The 25,505-nt window shown below is 41.0% G+C and overlaps 1 protein-coding gene across 1 annotated transcript in view; it reads right to left on the bottom strand.

Moving 5' to 3' along the window:
• Positions 1-24,091, bottom strand: part of LOC127345684 (glucan endo-1,3-beta-glucosidase GIII) — an 82,079-nt gene extending 57,988 nt beyond the window's left edge. The window contains exons 1-2 of the mRNA XM_051372187.2: positions 23,822-24,091; positions 23,325-23,718 (exon numbers count right to left, since the gene is read on the bottom strand). Of these exons, the coding sequence (XP_051228147.1) occupies positions 23,325-23,718; positions 23,822-23,990 (563 nt within the window). The 5' untranslated portion in view covers positions 23,991-24,091. The remainder of the gene's footprint in view (positions 1-23,324; positions 23,719-23,821) is intronic.
• Between the last annotated feature and the right edge of the window lie 1,414 nt (positions 24,092-25,505).

Raw genomic sequence — 25,505 nt, 5'->3', positions numbered from 1 at the left:
TAGCCATTACTAGTGCATAAAATCTTGGAATTCAAATTCAACAAATAGTATTAGAGCTACTCTCTCATTTAAATCTTGATCCTAAGTAATATAACCAGGGGGAATGACTTAGGCCAATGAACCTCTGATAATTATTACTTAGAGATTTTAATTCATTTAAATGTTAGTATTAAACTTTGTGAAGTGTAGCACTTCAATTAAAATATACTCACATATAATAGATATGGAATGTTGACTTTGGTCAACCTATATTTCATACCTGATTATTATATGAAGATATTAAATCTTAATAAGATGTAATGAGAAGAAATTAATTTCTCTAAGGATCTAAATAGCAAATTAAAGAAATAAGAATAATGAGAGGAAATTATTTTTCTTTTAAATAAGAATCAATCAAGTAATCCACCATGCCATGTTTGATTGATGATAGGATTAGTGTGTGAACTCTTTGGAGTGTTTTTAGTTTAGTATGTGAGCTTGGTTTAGTAATTATACCTCGTATTCGTATATAGACGCTAGTAACGAGGAATATCAAGAGGAGGAAGCCTACTCCCAAGAAGAAGAGGAGAACTTCGATAACTACTCAGCTCAAGGCAAGCTAACCCTTGCTAAACACAAGTGCTTAGCTATACAAGAGCAAAGGCACCATCACACTTTATATTATGTCTTACCTATCCCATGTTTTTACTTTACATTTACTTTTGCTTATTTATTTCAAAGTACTTTTTGATTCATGATTCACTTGGTCTAGAGTAGAACAATACTTGGAGTTTAGCTTAGCACAAATCAAGGCTAGATAGCACCCCTCGTGAAATAGTTGCTAGCGCTAATCAATTAAAATTGACTACTCTAGATGGGAACATGGTGAAGTGAAATGACTTTGAAAGAATGTAAAGTGGAGGTGAATATGAACAAGAGAAGATGGTGATTTTTGATAAAAATGATGATTGGGTTTGAATGCGATACCCTTCCAATAATACAAGTACCCCCACAATACCTGATTATGGGTAGGGCTTAACTAGAAAGTTGTGTATTTTAGTATGGGTTCCCTCTAAACAAGCATCATAGGGGTTACGCCGAGGCTGCCTCCGTTAAGTTGGAACGATGTTAATATGAGGTGAATGTACGGCCCAAGCCCTGTGCAGTTCTCGGGTTAACTGCGGTTTTCACCGGGAGGCCAAGCTCATGGGGAGAGGTGCTCATACTAGCATATATAAGTGAAAGGTTATGGTTGATGATCCGCGTACTGTGTTACGATGATTCGGGGTTATCCTCGACGGATGTAATCAAAAGTTGTGGCACAAGAGTACAACCTCTGCAGAGTGTTAAACCTATTCGAATAGCCGTGTCCACGGTTACGGACGATTGGAAAGGCCATACTATCTCCGTTATCAAAATTTCGATCTTAAAAAGGAATGATGAATTGAAAGGTGATATTGAGGTGAATCAACATGAGTTGTGGGAATGACACTAATGTTCCCACTTGAGTTAGTCTAGCACATGATAAGGCTTTACTAAATGTTTATCAACTAAAACTTGGCTTTATGCAAATGAACCTAGAGCTTAGCACCCCCTTACTACCCTTAATAAGTAATTACTTTAGAGTTAGTTTGCGAGTACTTTAAAAGTACTCATGGCTTTGCCCTGGCTATTCAAATGCCAGACTATGAAGGAGAGCACCAGTATCAGGATGACGGACAGCAGGACGTCTACGATAACTAGGATCGTCTTCTAACGTCAAGCGTTGCCTGTGAAATAGATAGTCCACTACTACTTCGCTTCCGCTACTATTTGTGTTGTTGAACAATATATTCGTGTAATATTGGATCATGTGATCTATGGTTGTAAGACAATATGTGTTGTAATAAATGATGACTCTATGCTACTTACTATTATGTCTCGCAAAAACATTATTCCTGGGATTGCGATGTACGGCATAATAGGCATCTGGACTTAAAAATCCGGGTGTTGACATCATGCCTCCATTAAATCTGGGACAGTGACAGAAAGTTCTAAGGTTGTGGATGTGCTGTTGCCACTAGGGATAAAACATTGATGCTATGTCCGAGGATGTAGTTATTGATTACATTACGCACCATACTTAATGCAATTGTCTGTTGCTTGCAACTTAATACCGGAAAGGGTTCGGATGATAACCTGAAAGTGGACTTTTTAGGCATAGATGCATGATGGATAGCGGTCTATGTACTTTATCGTAATGCCCAATTAAATCTCACTATACTCATCATATCATGTATGTGCATGGTCATGCCCTCTCTATTTGTCAATTGCCCAACTGTAATTTGTTCACCCAACATGCTATTTATCTTATGGGAGAGACACCTCTAGTGAACTGTGGACCCCGGTCCATTCTTTTAATCGAATAAAATCTACTGCAATACTTGTTCTACTGTTTTCTGCAAACAATCATCATCCACACTATACATCTAATCCTTTGTTACAGCAAGCCGGTGAGATTGACAACCTCACTGTTTCGTTGGGGCAAAGTAGTTTGGTTGTGTTGTGCAGGTTCCACGTTGGCACCGGAATCCCTGGTGTTGCGCCGCACTACATCTCGCCGCCATCAACCTTCAACGTGCTTCTTGGCTCCTACTGGTTCGATAAACCTTGGTTTCTTACTGAGGGAAAACTTACTGCTGTACGCATCACACCTTCCTCTTGGGGTTCCCAACGGTCGCGTGCTGTACGCGTATCAGTCTCCAACACCTTAGTGATTGTATAGCATTTGTGACTCACAATATTGTATAGCGATGGATATTGTTATCGAAGTGTATCATTGATTACCCACAAGTATAGGGGATCGCAACAGTCTTCGAGGGAAGTAAAACCCAATTTATTGATTCGACACAAGGGGAGCCAAAGAATACTTGAAAGCCTTAACAGCGGAGTTGTCAATTCAGCTGCACCTGGAAATAGACTTGCTCGCAAGAGTTTATCAGTAGTAACAGTTTATAGCAGTAGCAGTAGTAAAATAACAGAAGCAGAGTAACAAAGACAGCAGTAGTGATTACAGTAAACAGCAGGATTAAAATACTGTAGGCACAGGGATGGATGACGGGCGTTGCATGGATGAGAGAAACTCATATAACAATCAAAGCAGGGCATTTGCAGATAGTAATAAAACGGTGTCCAAGTACTAAACAATCCATTGGCATGTGTTCCGTATATAGTCGTACGTGCTCGCAATGAGAAACTTGCACAACATCTTTTGTCCTACCAGCCGGTGGCAGCCGGGCCTCTAGGGAATCTACTGGAAATTAAAGTACTCCTTTTAATAGAGTACCGGAGCAAAGCATTAACACTCCGTGAACACATGTGATCCTCACATCACCGCCTTCCCCTCCGGTTGTCCCAATTTCTGTCACTTTGGGGCCTCGGGTTCCGGACAGCGACATGTGTATACAACTTGCAGGTAAGATCATAAAATAATGAATATCATCATGAAACAATAACATGTTCAGATCTGAGATCATGGCACTCGGGCCCTAGTGACAAGAATTAAGCATAACAAGTTGCAACAATATCATCAAAGTACCAATTACGGACACTAAGCACTATGCCCTAACAATCTTATGCTATTACATGACCAATCTCATCCAATCCCTACCATCCCCTTCAGCCTACAGCGGGGGAATTACTCACACATGGATGGGGGAAACATTGCTGGTCGATGGAGAGGCATCGATGGTGATGATGGCGATGATCTCCTCCAATTCCCCGTCCCGGCGGAGTGCCAGAACGGAGTTTCTGGTCCCGAGACGGAGTTTCGCGACGGTGGCGGCGTACTGGATGGTTTCTGGCGACTTCGACTTCCCGTCTCGCGTTTTTAGATCGAAACCCTTAAGTAGTCCAGAGGAGGGCGTCAGAGGGCAGCCGAGGGGGCCACACGCTAGGGCGGCGCCCCCCCCTCCAGGCCGCGCCGGCCTAGCGTCTGGGGGCCCTGGGCCTCCCCCAGGCCTGCCCTTCTGGCTCTGTGATTCTTCTGGTAAAATAGCCCCTTTGGTATAAATTCCGAGGATTTTCCCGAAAGTTGAATTTCTGCATAAAAACGAGACATCAGAGCAATTCTGCTGAAAACAGCGTTAGTCCGTGTTAGTTGTATCCAAAATACACAAATTAGAGGCAAAACAATAGCAAAAGTGTTCGGGAAAGTAGATACGTTTTGGACGTATCAACTCCCCCCAAGCTTAGCTTATTGCTTGTCCTCAAGCAATTCAGTTAACAACTGAGTGCGATAAAAGAACTTTCACGAACACATTTGTTCATATGATGTAAATATTCTCATGATATGGACAAGTACATAGGCAATTCATAATAAGATACATGCAAATAAGATCATCTAATAGCTATGTCAATCATGGAAAGGTACCAACAAATTAATAATAAGCATCATGAATCATGTCTATCAGCAGGATTGCAATGTTCATAAAAGGATATGATAAAGTGGTATCTCGCTTGCCCGTATTTGATCAGCAAAACATAAGTGCTCAGGTACCTCTGAAGTTCATGGAAAGACTAGAAATAGAGATTGTCAAAGATAAAAGCATCAAAGTTATACCACAGTCAATCATATTTTGGGACAAGCATATTATACTAAGAATGACAGTTGTGCTCTCAAGAAAGTGCTCAAAGAAAGGATGGTGACTCAATGTAAAAGCAAAAGATTGACCCTTCGCAGAGGGAAGCAGGGATTAACATGCGCTAGAGCTTTTCATTTTTAAAACAGGAGTAAAATTATTTTGAGAGGTGTTAGTTGTTGTCAACGAATGGTAATGGGTACACCAACTACCTCGCCAACCAGACTTTCAAGAGCGGCTCCCATGAAGGACGTTATTTCTACCAGCAAGGTAGATCATCCCTCTTCTCTTTTGTTTACACACGTATTTTAGTTTTATTATGGGTGACACTCCCCCCAACCTTTGCTTACACAAGCCATGGCTAACCGAATCCTCGGGTGCCTTCCGTCAATCTCATACCATGGAGGAGTGTCTATTTGCAAAATTAAGTTGCTTACTGATGAATCGGAGCAAAACATGTGAAGAGAATTATTGATGAAGTTATTAGTTGGGGCTGGGCACCCCGTTGCCAGCTCTTATTATGAAAGTCTGCCAAAATTAAATGACAAGGTTGAAGGATAAACACCACATACTTCCTCATGAGCTATAAAACATTAACACAAATTGAGAAGCATTTTGAAGGTTTAAAGGTAGCGCATGAGAATTTACTTGGAATGGTTTGAAATGCCATGCATAGGTATTTATGGTGGACACTTTGGAATAACTTGGTTTTCAGGAGTTTGGAAGCACGAGCATCGTTCCCGCTTAATACAAGTGAAGGCTAGCAATAGACTGGGGAGCGAAAAATCAAGAGAGCAGTCACTGTCATAATCATGCTTGCGGCAAAATAAATTAACGGAGGCATAAAAGTGATACAAGAACTCTGAGGCAAAGTAAATCATCGAGGCTTAATTGACTTTTGTTCAATCATATGCATGCGCGAGCATGTGCCAAGTCGATTCAAATGAATTATTCAGAGGAGGATACCACAATGTCATACCTATTTATGAATAAAACAATGCAAGCAAACATCCATGACATGCTACTCGTATTAATAAATTGGAGCTAAACATGAGAGATCATGAACTACTAGACTCTCTTAAATGACATATACCTCACATGAACCAACTAAGCATGCTCACATGGATGAGTATATGTACAAAAATGAAAAAAAATAGAGTTCATACCAGCCTCTCACCACAGTCGAATTGTCGTAGATCGTCATTATTGCCTTTCACTTGTGTAGCTTGAATAATATGAAATGAAAACCACGCTCCAGCCACCGAAGACCATTGAACTCATAATGAACTTTACAAAACCAAAGAAGAACAGCAAATATTTTTGGTGTTTTCTAATTGGAAACAAGAACAAAAGGAAACAAGCAAACAAAGCAAAATCTTTTTGAATTTTCTTATAGCAAACCAAAGTTAGCAAATAAAGCAAAAATAAAAGCAAGAAACCAAAATAAACAAGTGGTGAAGAGAAACAACAAAAATATTTTTGGTCTTTTTGTGTTTTAGGAAGGAAAAAAACAAAAAAAAGAAAATGAAAACTAGAAGAATCACATAAACACAAAGTAGCAGGAATTCGTCAAACTTGACAGCAGTACAGTAATCGATTTTTAAGAAACTCTTCCGCTGCCCAGCTCGAAAAGTGTTCAACTAATGAAAGTTAGATAACAACCTGGGGAACATGCACAAAAATTGGCTTCGCAAAATAACGTTCTGGCTGTTTTTGAGAATGTTTTTGGTATCATTCCAGAATCTGTTTTCAGGCAGCTCTTCCCCAAATATCATCTCCCTCTTATTAGAAAACCACTTAAAGAAACTAAACAAGTATATACAAGTATCCAGCAACCATAATATGCAAAGAATGAGTGATGCTGGTATACCTCCCCCCAAGCTTAGGCTTTTGGCCTAAGTGGAGTTCAACCCCAGCGAGGGTCGCTGTTCCACTCCGGTGGATCATACATGGTGTAGTCATAATAAGGTCCCGGTGCAGAAGAAAAGGGTGAAGGCTCCACATGCCCAAAATGTTGATGTGAAGAGCTTGCTGCATCGGATGACGAGTCGAGGTGTTCCTCGGCCTCCTCCGTGTTGTCTCTTGCATGATGGCCTCCTCCCTCTATGTATGCATTCAGTGCACCTTCCGTGACTGACCAATCCTCCCTGGAATCAAGGTTAAATAGAACAGGTGCAGGCAATCCTACTAGTTTTTCGGTTTTCTTAATTGTTCTCCAAGTTTTCTTGTAAAATGTTATCTTGTAAGACAGGTTACCCAAATTAGATGAATCAGAAACAAATTCATGTTTAATCATGGATACTATGTCAAGTTTCTCTATGGGAAGCTGAATATCAAGATGATGAGGTTCTACACCATGCATAGCTAATAAACGAGAGGCGATGCGACCTCCGCAAATTCCTCCCCTCTCACGGTTAGTAGCAAGTCTATAGGCTATCAAAGCACCCAAATTATAGGTCTTATTACCTTGCAATGCAGCAACTAGAGAAGCTAAATCCTGGATAGATAATTTACTTGCATTCTTTCTAGCAAGAACGCACTTAGTAATGAAATAAGCAAAGTAGCGAATAGCTGGGAGCTGAATGCTACTGATTTTACCACCATCCTCTGAGAAGCTTCTTCCATGACAAATCATCTTGAAGAGGTTCAAGAGCTCTTGCGGCGATCCCCTTATCTTCTCGCATGATCCCCATTGCGGCACTCTAATTGCTGCACAAAAATCATCGAATGGCAAGTTGATAGTTTTATTATAAATTTTGTACCGAACCATGGGGTTATATTGGGACCGATTGAATTCAAAATCCTGCACTACAGACATAGTCAATTTTGCATATTGGCATGGTTCACCAACAACAAAATCATCCAACCCTGCACGAGAAATTAGATTCTGAACATCTCGCAAGATTCCTGCACTTCTCATGAAATCTGTGCACGGGTAGTAAGAGGGGTATACTCCCTCTTTGTGGTTAACTCTCATGACTTGTTGCACCTCCAATTCTTGTTGGTTTAGTTGATGCCTATTCCACTCCATTTTCTAAAATTTTCAACAATCAATATAAAATTTGATTTGGTGACATATAATTGAGGGAAACTACTATAGGAACTTGCTAGAGTACTAATCATGCATCAAAACTAGTTTTTACAACTTAGAACAAACATGCAAGCTCACTAAACATGTTACCTACAGCAGCAAACTATTCAAGATATACTCAACCAAACAAAATTCTACTTGGATAATCGGAGGAGTCACATACCGGAGAGCAAATGTGCCAAATTTCAGATAGAAATCTGGGCTGAGCAAAGAGATCGAGAAATCTTGAGCTCTTGAGCAGAAACACGAGTGAGAGAAAGCTGGTGCTGGTTTTTTCGGGAGAGAGAAGAGAGTGGGAAGAAGAGATGAATGAGTGGGGCAAGGAGGGGCCCACACAACAGGGTGGTGCGCCCCCCTTGCTGGCCGCGCCGGCCTGTGGGGTGCCACCCTGGGGTGCCCCACTGATCATCCCCAGGTGCTCCCAGGTGCGTCTTCGAAAAATAAGACCAACGGTATAATTTGTTTGAATTTTTGAAAACTTTGAAAAATGCACATTTCTAGGTATTAAATTTATTGTTACTGCGCAGAAAAAGATTTTGAAATCTCTGATTAACTAAAGAACTTTGCAAAACAAAAGTGCTACGGCAAGTAGAACAAGTGGAGGGAGAAAGAAATGTTGTTTAGCTCCTCTATGCATATAAAAAGTATTTATTAACAAGGTTGATCAAATCTTGCCACCAAATAAATTTTACATAGCATAAGAAGAATTAAACCTCAAATCAATCATGTTACCTTGAATTGTATTGATATGGATCCAATCATAATATGTTGATATCCTTCTTTAGGCTCATATATAGGACAATCAATAGCTCCCACTTTGATAGTTCTCACATTAGAAATTGTATTAACTCCACATACTTTATCAATCCTCTTGGGAAAATAAACGGTATGCTCCTTGTCATCAACATTGAAAGTAACTTTTCCTTTATTGCAATCAATAACAGCCCCTGCGGTGTTAAGAAAAGGTCTCCCAAGAATAATAGACATATTATCATCTTCAGGCATTTCCAACACAACAAAATCAGTTAATATCAAGCAGTTATTAGTAACTTGAACAGGAACATCCTCACATATACCAAAAGGAATAGCAGTAGATTTATCAGCCATTTGCAAAGATATATCAGTCGGTATCAACTTATCTAAATAAAGTCTCTTATAAAGAGAGAAAGGCATAACACTAACACCTGCTCCCAAATCACATAGAGCAGTTCTAACATAATTATTCTTGATAGAACAAGGAATGGTCGGTATACCTGGATCGCCCAACTTCTTTGAAACTTTGCCATTGAAAGAGTAATTAGCAAGCATAGTGGAAATCTCCTCATTAGGAATTTTCCTTTTGTTAGAGACAATATCTTTCATATACTTTGAATAAGGAGGCAATTTAATAGCATCAGTCAAAGGGATTTGCAAGAATAAAGGTTTCATCCAATCGCAAAATTTATTATAGTGTTCTTCTTCCTTTGATTTTAGTTTCTTAGGAGGAAAAGGCATTTGCTTTTGAACCCAAGGTTCCCTTTCATTACCATGTTTCTTAGCAATAAAATGTTCTTTAGTATACTTTTTATTTTTATCATGCTTTTTAGGTTCCTCTTCAACCTCTTCTTTATCATAAGCATCATTCTTATCATTATCTTTATCATGTTCATTACCACTTTCAGTTTCAGCATCGGAAATAGAAATACTATTAGGATCATTAACAGGCTCAGAGGATTCTACAACATTTTTATGTTTCTTTTTCTTTTTCTTAGAAGGAGCACTAGGTTCAATTCGTTGAGAATCTTGTTCAACTCTTTTGGGATGCCCTTCAGGATATAGAGGATCCTGAGTGGAAACGCCGCCTCTAGTTGTTACTTCATAAGCATGTTTTTCTTTAGAACTATTTTTTGGGTTATCTTTTTCATAGTATTGGCTATAGATTTTTCATAGTGAAACTTGAGGTAACCGACATTCATGCTGGTACAATTATGGAGTCGAATGATGCGACTTTGTTTGAGGATATCTTTCCCATAAAAGGCACATCTAGCTCATAAATCACGAGATACCTTTGTTCCATCACTCATGACATCTTAAACCCCCTCATATGCCTCTCGAGGGGATCTTTCTATCTTGTGTTTTCATATCTAATCTAGAGGAGATCCATGGGGGCTACTAGACTTCTTCTCCTCTCTGGTCCATGTCTGGTCCAGAGTTTCTACATGACCGTACAAGTGTCGAGATGGTGGACCAAGGGTTTATCGAGATAGAAAAGAGGGGATGTTCCATGTTTGTGGAAGCCATGAAGGAGAAGGAAGAAAGAGAGAAGAAGATCAAAGAGGAACATGGTATAATTGAAGTCTTCAATAAAGCAATGTATGATTGAACTCTTCAATAAAGTATTAAATAAATCATACACACTTTATACTTTCGTGCCAATTACGTTTCACAAGGTTGTCTTTGGTGAGGATTACTCCTCAACGAAGATACTATGCAAAAATCCAAGTATTTAACGACATCTTCATTTTTCAAATCCTTTTGTTATTATCAACGTGCACCTCTTGCTAGATTGATGTTGTATACATGGAACCCATAGGGAATTGACCACTATCATGTAGACTTCATGAAAATTCGTCAGGCCCTTGCGTTAACTGGACCAAATCTAGACACTGCAGCAAAGCATTACATGATGTCAACCTAGGACCAACTAGATCTCTTTTGAACAATACATTTGGCGGGGAAGTCTCCAACACCTTAGTGATTGTATAGCATTTGTGACTCACAATATTGTATAGCGATGGATATTGTTATCGAAGTGTATCATTGATGACCCACAAGTATAGGGGATCGCAACAGTCTTCGCGGGAAGTAAAACCCAATTTATTGATTCGACACAAGGGGAGCCAAAGAATACTTGAAAGCCTTAACAGCGGAGTTGTCAATTCAGCTGCACCTGGAAACAGACTTGCTCGCAAGAGTTTATCAGTAGTAACAGTTTATAGCAAGAGGTGAAATAACAAAGCAGAGTAACAAAGACAAGCAGAGTGATTACGAAGAAACAACAGGATTAAAATACTGTAGGCACAGGGATGGATGACGGGCGTTGCATGGATGAGAGAAACTCATGTAACAATCAAAGCAGGGCATTTGCGGATAGTAATAAAACGGTGTCCAAGTACTAAACAATCCATAGGCATGTGTTCCATATATAGTCGTACGTGCTCGCAATGAGAAACTTGCACAACATCTTTTGTCCTACCAGCCGGTGGCAGCCGGGCCTCTAGGGAATCTACTGGAAATTAAGGTACTCCTTTTAATAGAGTACCGGAGCAAAGCATTAACACTCCGTGAACACATGTGATCCTCACATCACCGCCTTCCCCTCCGGTTGTCCCAATTTCTGTCACTTTGGGGCCTCGGGTTCTCGACAGCGACATGTGTATACAACTTGCAGGTAAGATCATTAAATAATGAATATCATCATGAAACAATAACATGTTCAGATCTGAGATCATGGCACTCGGGCCCTAGTGACAAGAATTAAGCATAACAAGTTGCAACAATATCATCAAAGTACCAATTACGGACACTAAGCACTATGCCCTAACAATCTTATGCTATTACATGACCAATCTCATCCAATCCCTACCATCCCCTTCAGCCTACAGCGGGGGAATTACTCACACATGGATGGGGGAAACATTGCTGGTCGATGGAGAGGCGTCGATGGTGATGATGGCGATGATCTCCTCCAATTCCCCGTCCCGGCGGAGTGCCAGAACGGAGTTTCTGGTCCCGAGACGGGGTTTCGCGACAGTGGCGGCGTACTGGATGGTTTCTGGCGACTCCGACTTCTCGTCTCGCGTTTTTAGATCGAAACCCTTAAGTAGTCCAGAGGAGGGCGTCAGAGGGCAGCCGAGGGGGCCACACGCTAGGGCGGCGCGCCCCCCTCCAGGCCGCGCCGGCCTAGCATCTGGGGGCCCTGGGCCTCCCCCAGGCCTGCCCTTCTGGCTCCGTGATTCTTCTGGTAAAATAGCCCCTTTGGTATAAATTCCGAGGATTTTCCCGAAAGTTGAATTTCTGCACAAAAATGAGACACCAGAGCAATTCTGCTGAAAACAGCGTTAGTCCGTGTTAGTTGTATCCAAAATACACAAATTAGAGGCAAAACAATAGCAAAGGTGTTCGGGAAAGTAGATACGTTTTGGACGTATCAACTCCCCCCAAGCTTAGCTTATTGCTTGTCCTCAAGCAATTCAGTTAACAACTGAGTGCGATAAAAGAACTTTCATGAACACATTTGTTCATATGATGTAAATATTCTCATGATATGGACAAGTACTTAGGCAATTCATAATAAGATACATGCAAATAAGATCATCTAATAGCTATATCAATCATGGAAAGGTACCAACAAATTAATAATAAGCATCATGAATCATGTCTATCAGCAGGATTGCAATGTTCATAAAAGGATATGATAAAGTGGTATCTCGCTTGCCTGTATTTGATCAGCAAAACATAAATGCTCAGGTACCTCTGAAGTTCATGGAAAGACTAGAAATAGAGATTGTCAAAGATAAAAGCATCAAAGTTATACCACAGTCAATCATATTTTGGGACAAGCATATTATACTAAGAATGACAGTTGTGCTCTCAAGAAAGTGCTCAAAGAAAGGATGGTGACTCAATGTAAAAGCAAAAGATTGACCCTTCGCAGAGGGAAGCAGGGATTAACATGCGCTGGAGCTTTTCATTTTTAAAACAGGAGTAAAATTATTTTGAGAGGTGTTAGTTGTTGTCAACGAATGGTAATGGGTACACCAACTACCTCGCCAACCAGACTTTCAAGAGCGGCTCCCATGAAGGACGTTATTTCTACCAGCAAGGTAGATCATCCCTCTTCTCTTTTGTTTACACACGTATTTTAGTTTTATTATGGGTGACACTTCCCCCAACCTTTGCTTACACAAGCCATGGCTAACCGAATCCTCGGGTGCCTTCCATCAATCTCAAACCATGGAGGAGTGTCTATTTGCAAAATTAAGTTGCTTACTGATGAATCAGAGCAAAACATGTGAAGAGAATTATTAATGAAGTTATTAGTTGGGGCTGGGCACCCCGTTGCCAGCTCTTATTATGAAAGTCTGTCAAAAGTAAATGACAAGGTTGAAGGATAAACACCACATACTTCCTCATGAGCTATAAAACATTAACACAAATTGAGAAGCATTTTGAAGGTTTAACGGTAGCGCATGAGAATTTACTTGGAATGGTTTGAAATGCCATGCATAGGTATTTATGGTGGACACTTTGGAATAACTTGGTTTTCAGGGGTTTGGAAGCACGAGCAGCGTTCCCGCTCAGTACAAGTGAAGGCTAGCAATAGACTGGGGAGCGACAAATCAAGAGAGCAGTCACTGTCATAATCATGGTTGCGGCAAAATAAATTAATGGAGGCATAAAAGTGATACAAGAACTCTGAGGCAAAGTAAATCATCGAGGTTTAATTGACTTTTGTTCAATCATATGCATGCGCGAGCATGTGCCAAGTCGATTCAAATGAATTATTCAGAGGAGGATACCACAATGTCATACCTATTTATGAATAAAACAATGCAAGCAAACATCCATGACATGCTACTCGTATTAATAAATTGGAGCTAAACATGAGAGATCATGAACTACTAGACTTTCTTAAATGACATATACCTCACATGAACCAACTAAGCATGCTCACATGGATGAGTATATGTACAAAAATGAAAAAAAGTAGAGTTCATACCAGCCTCTCACCACAGTCGAATTGTCGTAGATCGCCATTATTGTCTTTCACTTGGGTAGCTTGAATAATATGAAATGAAAACCACGCTCCAGCCACCGAAGACCATTGAACTCATAATGAACTTTACAAAACCAAAGAAGAACAGCACATATTTTTGGTGTTTTCTAATTGGAAACAAGAACAAAAGGAAACAAGCAAACAAAGCAAAATCTTTTTGAATTTTCTTATAGCAAACCAACGATAGCAAATAAAGCAAAAATAAAAGCAAGAAACCAAAATAAACAAGTGGTGAAGAGAAACAACAAAAATATTTTTGGTCTTTTTGTGTTTTAGGAAGGAAAAAAACAAAAACAAGAAAATGAAAACTAGAAGAATCACATAAACACAAAGCAGCAGGAATTCGTCAAACTTGACAGCAGTACAGTAATCGATTTTTAAGAAATTCTTCCCCTGCCCAGCTCGAAAAGTGTTCAACTAATGAAAGTTAGATAACAACCTGGGGAACATGCACAAAAATTGGCTTCGCAAAATAACGTTCTGGCGGTTTTTGAGAATGTTTTTGGTATCAGTCCAGAATCTGTTTTCAGGCAGCTCTTCCCCAAATATCATCTCCCTCTTATTAGAAAACCACTTAAAGAAACTAAACAAGTATATACAAGTATCCAGCAACCATAATATGCAAAGAATGAGTGATGCTGGTATACCTCCCTCCAAGCTTAGGCTTTTGGCCTAAGTGGAGTTCAACCCCAGCGAGGGTCGCTGTTCCACTCCGGTGGATCATACATGGCGTAGTCATAATAAGGTCCCGGTGCAGAAGAAAAGGGTGAAGGCTCCACATGCCCAAAATGTTGATGCGAAGAGCTTGCTACATCGGATGACGAGTCGAGGTGTTCCCCGACCTCCTCCGTGTTGTCTCTTGCATGATGGCCTCCTCCCTCTATGTATGCATTCAGTGCACCTTCCGTGACTGACCAATCCTCCCTGGAATCAAGGTTAAATAGAACAGGTGCAGGCAATCCTACTAGTTTTTCGGTTTTCTTAGTTGTTCTCCAAGTTTTCTTGTAAAATGTTATCTTGTAAGACAGGTTACCCAAATTAGATGAATCAGAAACAAATTCATGTTTAATCATGGATACTATGTCAAGTTTCTCTATGGGAAGCTGAATATCAAGATGATGAGGTTCTACACCATGCATAGCTAATAAACGAGAGGCGATGCGACCTCCGCAAATTCCTCCCCTCTCACGGTTAGTAGCAAGTCTATAGGCTATCAAAGCACCCAAATTATAGGTCTTATTACCTTGCAATGCAGCAACTAGAGAAGCTAAATCCTGGATAGATAATTTACTTGCATTCTTTCTAGCAAGAACGCACTTAGTAATGAAATAAGCAAAGTAGCGAATAGCTGGGAGCTGAATGCTACTGATTTTACCACCATCCTCTGAGAAGCTTCTTCCATGACAAATCATCTTGAAGAGGTTCAAGAGCTCTTGCGGCGATCCCCTTATCTTCTCGCATGATCCCCATTGTGGCACTCTAATTGCTGCACAAAAATCATCGAATGGCAAGTTGATAGTTTTATTATAAATTTTGTACCGAACCATGGGGTTAGATTGGGACCAATTGAATTCAAAATCCTGCACTACAGACATAGTCAATTTTGCATATTGGCATGGTTCACCAACAACAAAATCATCCAACCCTGCACGAGAAATTAGATTCTGAACATCTCGCAAGATTCCTGCACTTCTCATGAAATCTGTGCACGGGTAGTAAGAGGGGTATACTCCCTCTTTGTGGTTAACTCTCATGACTTGTTGCACCTCCAATTCTTGTTGGTTTAGTTGATGCCTATTCCACTCCATTTTCTAAAATTTTCAACAATCAATATAAAATTTGATTTGGTGACATATAATTGAGGGAAACTACTATAGGAACTTGCTAGAGTACTAATCATGCATCAAAACTAGTTTTTACAACTTAGAACAAACATGCAAGCTCACTAAACATGTTACCTACAGCAGCAAACTATTCAAGATATACTCAACCAAACAAAATTCTACTTGGATAATCGGAGGAGTCACATACCGGAGAGCAAATGTGCCAAATTTCACACAGAAATCTGGGCTGAGCAAAGAGATCGAGAAATCTTGAGCTCTTGAGCAGAAACACAAGTGAGAGAAAGCTGGTGCTGGTTTTTTCGGGAGAGAGAAGAGAGTGGGAAGAAGAGATGAATAAGTGGGGCAAGGAGGGGCCCACACAACAGGGTGGCGCCCCCCCCCTTGCTGGCCTCGCCGGCCTGTGGGGTGCCACCCTGGGGTGCCCCACTGGTCATCCCCAGGTGCTCCCAGGTGCGTCTTCGAAAAATAAGACCAACGGTATAATTTTTGTGAATTTTTGAAAACTTTGAAAAATGCACATTTCTAGGTATTAAATTTATTGTTACTGGGCAGAAAAAGATTTTGAAATCTCTGATTAACTAAAGAACTTTGCAAAACAAAAGTGCTACAACAAGTAGAACAAGTGGAGGGAGAAAGAAATGTTGTTTAGCTCCTCTATGCATATAAAAAGTATTTGTTAACAAGGTTGATCAAATCTTGCCACCAAATAAATTTTACATAGCATAAGAAGAATTAAACCTCAAATCAATCATGTTACCTTGAATTGTATTGATATGGATCCAATCATAATATGTTGATATCCTTCTTTAGGCTCATATATAGGACAATCAATAGCTCCCACTTTGATAGTTCTCACATTAGAAATTGTATTAACTCCACATACTTTATCAATCCTCTTGGGAAAATAAACGGTATGCTCCTTGTCATCAACATTGAAAGTAACTTTTCCTTTATTGCAATCAGTAACAGCCCCTGCGGTGTTAAGAAAATGTCTCCCAAGAATAATAGACATATTATCATCTTCAGGCATTTCCAACACAACCAAATCAGTTAATATCAAGCAATTATTAGTAACTTGAACATGAACATCCTCACATATACCAAAAGGAATAGCAGTAGATTTATCAGCCATTTGCAAAGATATATCAGTCGGTATCAACTTATCTAAATAAAGTCTCTTATAAAGAGAGAAAGGCATAACACTAACACCTGCTCCCAAATCACATAGAGCAGTTCTAACATAATTATTCTTGATAGAACAAGGAATGGTCGGTATACCTGGATCGCCCAATTTCTTTGGAACTTTGCCATTGAAAGAGTAATTAGCAAGCATAGTGGAAATCTCCTCATTAGGAATTTTCCTTTTGTTAGAGACAATATCTTTCATATACTTTGAATAAGGAGGCAATTTAATAGCATCAGTCAAAGGGATTTGCAAGAATAAAGGTTTCATCCAATCTCAAAATTTATTATAGTGTTCTTCTTCCTTCGATTTTAGTTTCTTAGCAGGAAAAGGCATTTGCTTTTGAACCCAAGGTTCCCTTTCATTACCATGTTTCTTAGCAATAAAATCTTCTTTAGTATACTTTTTTATTTTTAGCATGCTTTTCAGGTTCCTCTTCAACCTCTTCTTTATCAGAAGCATCATTCTTATCATTATCTTTATCATGTTCATTACCACTTTCGCTTCAAAGATCGGAAATAGAAATACTATTAGGATCATTAACAGGCTCAGAGGATTCTACAACATTTTTATGTTTCTTTTTCTTTTTCTTAGAAGGAGCACTAGGTTCAATTCGTTGAGAATCTTGTTCAACTCTTTTGGGATGCCCTTCAAGATATAGAGGATCCTGAGTGGAAACACCGCCTCTAGTTGTTACTTCATAAGCATGTTTTTCTTTAGAACTATTTTTTAACAAGTCATTTTGCACTTTAGTGAGTTGATCAACTTGAGTTTGAACCATATGAAAATGTTTAACAATCATCTTAACATCATTGGAGGTTCTCTCCACAATATCATGCAAATTACTAATAGCTTGAGAATTTTCCATTAAATAATTTTCTACTCTCATATTAAAATTTTCTTGCTTAACAATATAATTATCAAAATCATCTAAGCATTGAGCAGGAGGTTTTGAATACGGAATATCTTCCCTAGTAAAGCGTTGAAGAGAGTTTACCTCAATCATGGATGAAGGGGGAATTATCTTACATAAATCTTCTATGGGAGGTAAGTTCTTCACATCTTCAGATTTAATACCTTTCTCCTTAAGAGACTTCTTGGCTTCCCTCATATCTTCATCATTCAATTTAATTAAACCCCTCTTCTTCAATATCGGCGTCGGAGTTGGTTCAGGTGTAGTCCAATCATCATGATTCCGGCCTATTTTAGCCAAAAATTCTTCGGCTTCGTCTGGAGTTCTTTTCCTGAAAACACAACCAGCACAACTATCCAAATATGCTCTAGACTCAACGGTTAGTCCACTATAAAATATATCAAGTAAATCATGCTTCTCTAAATCATGTCCCGGTCGAGCTCTGATAAGAGAGCAAAATCTTGCCCACGCTTCAGGTAATTTCTCTCCATCTTCCTGGTCAAAGCTATAAATTTTCTGTAAAGCAGCATGTTGAGCACTAGTAGGAAAGTATTTCCGAAAGAAAACATCAAGCAAATCACTTGGACTATTAATAGAACCAGGAGGCAATTTATTATACCAAGTTTTAGCATCATCCTTTAATGAGAAAGGAAAAATTTTAGCAACAAAATAAGTACGCATCTTGACATCATCAGAAAACAAGCTACTCATAGAAGAAAGTTCATTCATCTGTTCTACAGCACTTTCTTTTTCAGTACCACAAAAGGGTGTTTTCTCAACAATAGCTATATGAGATAAATCAAGAGAAAAATCATAATCTTTATCCTTAATGTTTATAGGAGATGTGGCAAATTTAGGATCAGGAGATAGCTTATATCTAACAGTATGTTGTGCGAGAAACTTTTTAATTTTTCTTGCATCAGTAATAGCATTGCATTTATCAATAAAATCATCATCAAGCTCCATATAATCCTCATCAGGATCATCACTAGAATAATCAACAGACTCGGGTGAATTAACAGGTGTAGTAGCATTTTCATTAGGAGTTTCAGTATTTTCAATTTGTCTAGACCTAGCAATTGTAGCATCTAGAAAAGATCCCAATGAACCAATATCATCAAGCACAGCAGAAACATTATCAATATTATAAGAATTTTCAGATTCAGCAGAAGTACCAGCAAGTGAAGCTTGCGGTGGTGAAACAAGTTGACTCATCACAGATGGTGAATCAAGAGTAGCAGAGGTACTCAGAGTTGTACCTTTTTCTTGTAGTGGATGGTAATATGGCGACTTTAGGATCGCGAGATTTACCCATGATGGAGAATTTGCAGCGAACAATATCAATCCAAGTGAACTTCCAAATAAAGCTATGCTCCCCGGCAACGGCGCCAGAAAATAGTCATGATGACCCACAAGTATAGGGGGTCGCAACAGTCTTCACGGGAAGTAAAATCCAATTTATTGATTCGACACAAGGGGAGCCAAAGAATACTTGAAAGCCTTAACAGCGGAGTTGTCAATTCAGCTGCACCTGGAAATAGACTTGCTCGCAAGAGTTTATCAGTAGTAACAGTTTATAGCAGTAGTAGTAGTGAAATAACAGCAGCAGAGTAACAAAGACAGCAGTACTGATTACAGTAAACAGCAGGATTAAAATACTGTAGGCACAGGGATGGATGACGGGCGTTGCATGGATGAGAGAAACTCATGTAACAATCAAAGCAGGGCATTTGCAGATAGTAATAAAACGGTGTCCAAGTACTAAACAATCCATAGGCATGTGTTCTATATATAGTCGTACGTGCTCGCAATGAGAAACTTGCACAACATCTTTTGTCCTACCAACCGGTGGCAGCCGCGCCTCTAGGGAATCTACTGGAAATTAAGGTACTCCTTTTAATAGAGTACCGGAGCAAAGCATTAACACTCCGTGAACACATGTGATCCTCACATCACCGCCTTCCCCTCCGGTTGTCCCAATTTCTGTCACTTTGGGGCCTCGGGTTCCAGACAGCGGCATGTGTATACAACTTGCAGGTAAGATCATAAAACAATGAATATCATCATGAAACAATAACATGTTCAGATCTGAGATCATGGCACTCGGGCCCTAGTGACAAGCATTAAGCATAACAAGTTGCAACAATATCATCAAAGTACCAACTACGGACACTAAGCACTATGCCCTAACAATCTTATGCTATTACATGACCAATCTCATCCAATCCCTACCATCCCCTTCAGCCTACAGCGGGGGAATTACTCACACATGGATGGGGGAAACATTGCTGGTCGATGGAGAGGCATCGATGGTGATGATGGCGATGATCTCCTCCAATTCCCCGTCCCGGCGGAGTGCCAGAACGGAGTTTCTGGTCCCGAGACGGAGTTTCGCGACGGTGGCGGCGTACTGGATGGTTTCTGGCGACTTCGACTTCTCGTCTCGCGTTTTTAGATCGAAACCCTTAAGTAGTCCAGAGGAGGGCATCAGAGGGCAGTCGAGGGGGCCACACGCTAGGGTGGCGCCCCCCCCCCCTCCAGGCCGCGTCGGCCTAGCGTCTGGGGGCCCTGGGCCTCCCCCAGGCCTGCCCTTCTGGCTCCGTGATTCTTCTGGTAAAATAGCCCATTTGGTATAAATTCCGAGGATTTTCCCGAAAGTTTAATTTCTCCACAAAAACGAGACACCAGAGCAATTCTGCTGAAAACAGCGTTAGTCCGTGTTAGTTGTATCCAAAATACACAAATTAGAGGCAAAACAATAGCAAAAGTGTTCGGAAAGTAGATACGTTTTGGACGTATCAATCATTATCCCACTTATCCTCCCAAAATCTAACTTATGAGCCATCCTTAATTGTGAAATAACCATATTGGAAGAAGTATTTAATCATCACCATTAGGCCAGACAAAACATGCAATCCTCTAGATTTCCAATACACATGAGAGAGTTCATACAAGCCTACATACTTCCTTTTTAGAACATTGCCATGAAGATTCGTCAATAACAAGCTTAAATAGCCATTTACCTTGGAGAGCTTTATTCTTGACCTCAAGGACATGAAGTCCAAATCTGGCCTTCCAGATCTTTAGGGTGACATACTATATTCCATTTGTGCAGTCGATACTTCTTTTTCTCACTATCTCTTGGTCAAAAGAATCTTGACGGAAATCATCCAATATTTGTAAAACTCTTTTGGGTAAATAGAAGAAAGAAATCATATATAGTGCAATGTTGCTTAGTACTAAATTTATGAGCACTAATCTTCCACCAAAAGATAATAGTCTTACTTTCCAACTACTTAATTTTTTTTTGTAGTTTTCTCGATGTGTTTTCCAAAAATAGTTGTAAGCCTCCGATAATGTATCGGATGCCTAAATAGCTAATATGGAATTGGCCTTGTCCACAACCCAAAAGTTCGGCATAAAGAGCAGCCTCGTCCTGAGCATCACCGAAGTAGAAAATTTAATTTTATGGAAGTTTATTTTGAATTCTGAAGGCTTCTCGAAAGCTGATAACAACAATATTAGATTTCTTACATTTTTCAGTGTCATGCTCCATAAATAGAATCATATCATCAGCATATTGAAGAAGGTAAAGTCCACCATCTAGAAGGTGTGGAACTACTCCTTCTATTTGACGATCATTTTTCATGTGCTCTATAATTATAGCTAACAAATCAGCCACTATATTAAAATAGAATGGGTGATAATGGATCACCTTCTCTTAACCCTTTTTCCGTTTGGAAGTATCTGCCAACATCATCATTAACTTTGATATATAGCACACTTCCTTTGAAAAAAAGTTATGAATTAGACCACTCCTTAGAAAACCTTTCATTTCGAGATTTTGTTGTAGGAAAGACCATTTAAATTTATCACAATCATTTTCATAGTCAATCTTTAATATACCCGGTCAAAAAAATTCTATGTAGTTCATGGACCATTTCATCCAGGGTAACTACCCCATCAAGGATATCTCTTGCATAAAAGCAGACTAAATGGGGCGAATCACGTGGTTAGCCACTGAATTCAACCTGATTGTTGCAGCTTTCGTAAATATCTTGAAGCTCACAATAACAAAACTGATAGGCACGTACTGTTAGACCATTTTTTTGCTTCCTTAACTTTTGGCAACCAAATTATTTCACTGACATTTAGACGAAAAAAGTTTAGTTGTCCAACAACCAACATGAAGGACCCTGAACAACTCCAACAAGTCAGACTTAATGATATCCCGGAAGTTATGATAGAACTCAGCTGGGAAACCATCCAGTCCTGGGTCTTTGTTGTGTTCCATTCGGAAAACTATCTTTTTTTAACTTCTTCCTATGTGTATGGTACATTAAGATGGGCATTTTCCACATTGGAAACATGGGGAATGTCATCTGTAGGAGACACATTCATCGAGAGGTTGCCTTCTTCTGGATCCCAAACAGATTTTGATAGTATTTTGTTGTGTATGATTTTAGTTGGTCGTGTCCTTCAATCGTACCTTCATCTTGAATAAGAGAGTAAATAAGTTTTTTTTGTGTCTGCGATTTATGACACTATGAAAGTATCTTGTATTCGGATTTCCTTCTAAAATAAGTTGGATTGTTAAATGTTAATAACATTTGAGTTCCTCTTCTCGCAATAGAGTAACAATCTACGTATATAATTGATTTTTTGCTTCAGTCTCTTGCGTGCACAACGGTCGTATTTCTATGAAAGCCTCCAGCTCATCAATAGTTGCCCAGCGAATTCCTTTGCCATCCTCCAAGTTATTTACGCAATGCACATATTTTATCGTTCCACCTTTAGATAGGATATTAAGACCGACTACAGTTTTCTCCCATATGTTTTTAACCATTTAAACAAAACTTCACGATTTAAACTTTCAAGTTTAAGCTTGAATTGGCGTTTACACTGTGGTGTAGGCATTCAAACTTGATAATTTAAGGATCTATGGGGAGACTGAGAATTAAGCTCATTCGATTAAGAATTCGCAAAACCATTAAACAAATGCAGCAACAAATAAAACAAGATTAATAGCTAGCGATACTCCCGTGATTGCCTCACATAATAGTCACTTGAAATAAAATGCTGCATGCATCAGTCCATCCAGAAGCCAGAGATAATCTCCTTTTCGAGAAAGAAACATAACAGTCACTTCCTCAGCTGATTTGACACAACATATCCCAAATGTGCCTCTCATTATTCATCGAGTAGATAACTTATTTAAGCGCTTGCCTTACGTGCAAGCAAGCTTTGGCGTTCTTACATGCACCTTATTCAAATTCAGAAATTATTAGGCAAAATGGTCCGCATCTTGCCACTACGTACGTATCGATCTGTTCCATTTAGAAGTTGATGGAGTAGGCCGGCGATTTGTCTGAGTTGAACAGCCCAAAGTGTCTCTCCGTCTCAAGCCCGGTCTTCCTGTTCTCGTTGAACATGGCAAATATGTACGTCTCGATCCTCCCGGGCCTCTTGGGCGTCCCATTCCCGACGTGGTTGATCAGGTTCTGGTTGTACGTCCGCGCGTTGCCCGTGGTCGCGGCCGCGTCGCCGGCCGATGGCCACCCGCTCTCGGAGACCACGATGGGGACCCTCCCGGCCCCGGCGCTCTCGAGCGCGGAGTACATGGTGTCCACGAGCGCGTCGAACAGGTTCTGGTAGTCCTTGCCGCTGCCGTCGTCGTGCACCACCGTGCCCGGTGCGGTGAAGAGGGCGTACTTGATGTCGATGCTGGGCGTGCCCTTGTAGGCGAAGTAGGGGTATATGTTGGCGAGCAGCGGTGCGCCGGTGCTGGCGAGGTATTGCGCGATGGGCGGCATGTGGGAGCCGTCGGAGCTAGAGAAGGTGCCCTTGGACGGAGGGAACCCTTGGGTGACGCCCGACTGCACCGCCGTGGACACCTTGATGCCGCCGAGGCCTGCGGCGGAGAGCGCGGCGTTGACGTTCTTCATAGCCGGGAGGATGAACTGCGTGTCGCTGCCGGCCACCTCGTTGCCGACCGTGATATACCTGATGGTGAGGCCCTGGTAGGCCTGAATGTTGGCCTTGACCCAGGCGGCTGCGTTGGAGGTACTGGCGGCGAGGTTGCGGAGCTGGTCATTGCCCGTGTCGATAACGAGGTTGATGCCGCTGCCGCTCAGTGCCCGGAGGGCGTTGCTGTCGGGGAAGTAGATGCGCATGCCGGTGATGCCCTTGGACCTGTAGAGCTGCACGACGTCGCTCGCCGAGGGCAGGCCGTCGCCGATCACGCCGTAGCACACGCCGATGGACTGGACAGCTGTTGGTTGATGGATCGATTAATTTGAGAACCGGCAACTATTTTTTACTGAAGGGAATAATTGCACTAGCCCTAACCACGGCTAGAGAGAAATCTGGATTACCTGCCGGAATGGAGGCGAGCACGCCGAGTGCCAGCGCCACCGTGAACACGTAGGCAGCAGCGCGATGCCCTGCCATCTTAACTGATGTTCGTGCAACCAAAGAGTGTATAGCTCTCTGTGTATCTGCTAGGTCACTGCGTGTGCGTTTTGCATGGATTGCACCAAGCATTCAGCCCATATATATACACAGAAGCTACCTGTTCGACAGGGCATCCGTTCCCAAGTTCCACGATGGGCTCCCAGTTTCCACGCTACTGGACCAATACGTAGACATCCAGCCGGCCGGCGTGCTTGACCCATCCCAGTATCCCACGCCGTTTGGTCCGAACTTGGAACCATATATCAATATATACATGGAGGTCGCCATCCGGTTCGGCCACAAACATCACCCGTACGCGCGAGGTCATCCACTAATCGCGGCACGCGCGTGTATGTATATGTACCGAAATTCTGGACGAAACAGCTGTGTGCTAAGTCGTCCGGCTCGTGGAATTCCAGCATACCTCACGGAATTCGCCCGTTTTCTGGGTAGGCTCATAATGGCTTCCAGCAATTCTTCCAAGTTCGAATCTGGCGGCGCGTGCATTATTCAGACTGTGGTGGTGCCAGCGGCGACGGGCTAGGTGGCACTGTGGCAGTGACCATGGTGGTGCCGGTGGGCGGTCGATGCCCTACTCCTATGTCAGTGATCCTCTCCTCTCGGCGGTGGTGGCTCTAGCCGGTGGCTTCGAACTTTATCCACCATCTCCAATCTAGCTCCGTCAACAGGTCGCGGTGAATGGCTCGGGCCGAAGCCCTTCTTGGTGGAGGTCGAAGTTGAATGCGGCTGCGGATGCCGTTTCCTTCCTAAGATGTGTCCATGGCATTTACCGTGCTAGATGCTAGTGAAACCCAAAAGGTCTGGTGACTAGACTAGGTGATGGCGGCATCACGGTGTCGTTATCTTCTGGAAGATGTCGTCTAGGCGATCTTGGGAGAGGCCTATGCGACAATTGGAAACTATGCCAGTGTAATGCATTGCCTGAGTTGATGATACCTTCGATCGGCCGCAATACTGGATATAGTATAGTTATTTTTTTTCTAGAAGATCTAGGTTTATGTCGATCATTGAAAAGTGATCGTTGGTGTGATTTACTCAAGCAAGAACTTGTAAACTTGTGAAATCTTTGTTTCAACAGACCTTCGAGTTTACTTGGAGATTGTGAATCCATGGACGGAAATACGCCAGGGCTAAGGTTTTACATGTGCTACGCAATTGTACTTAATCATTCAGATTAGATTCTTGTGGGTGATGCATTCTTATGTACTATAGACTCCAGTTGAAATGGTTATCTACAGACTATTATCTAACTCATTCACTCTAGTCGAGTTGGTTATGAAAGATTATTAAGTGATCCACGGACCAAGCCATTAACATTAATGACACCATCGTTATTTTCTAATGGATTTCAAACTACCACCGTACTTCTCCTATTGTCAATGGGTTTTGCAAGGAGCGGGAGATTACCACTTACCTCACCTCATTACCTTTACCAATCATTAGCGTCTTGGGTACCTGAAAAGTCCTAGATTAAGATAGGAGATAGAGATGCAATCATACAAAACTTTTAAAAAAATTAAGCACAACAACATGTAAAGTTAGATGCACATGATGCTGCCAGGCTAGGCCTCAACCCTCGGCCCA

Source organism: Lolium perenne, chromosome 3, assembly GCF_019359855.2.
Source record: "Lolium perenne isolate Kyuss_39 chromosome 3, Kyuss_2.0, whole genome shotgun sequence".
Taxonomy (NCBI): domain Eukaryota; kingdom Viridiplantae; phylum Streptophyta; class Magnoliopsida; order Poales; family Poaceae; genus Lolium; species Lolium perenne.
Note: the sequence above shows the minus strand (reverse complement) of the source record. Positions and strands in the feature narration are given on the sequence as shown.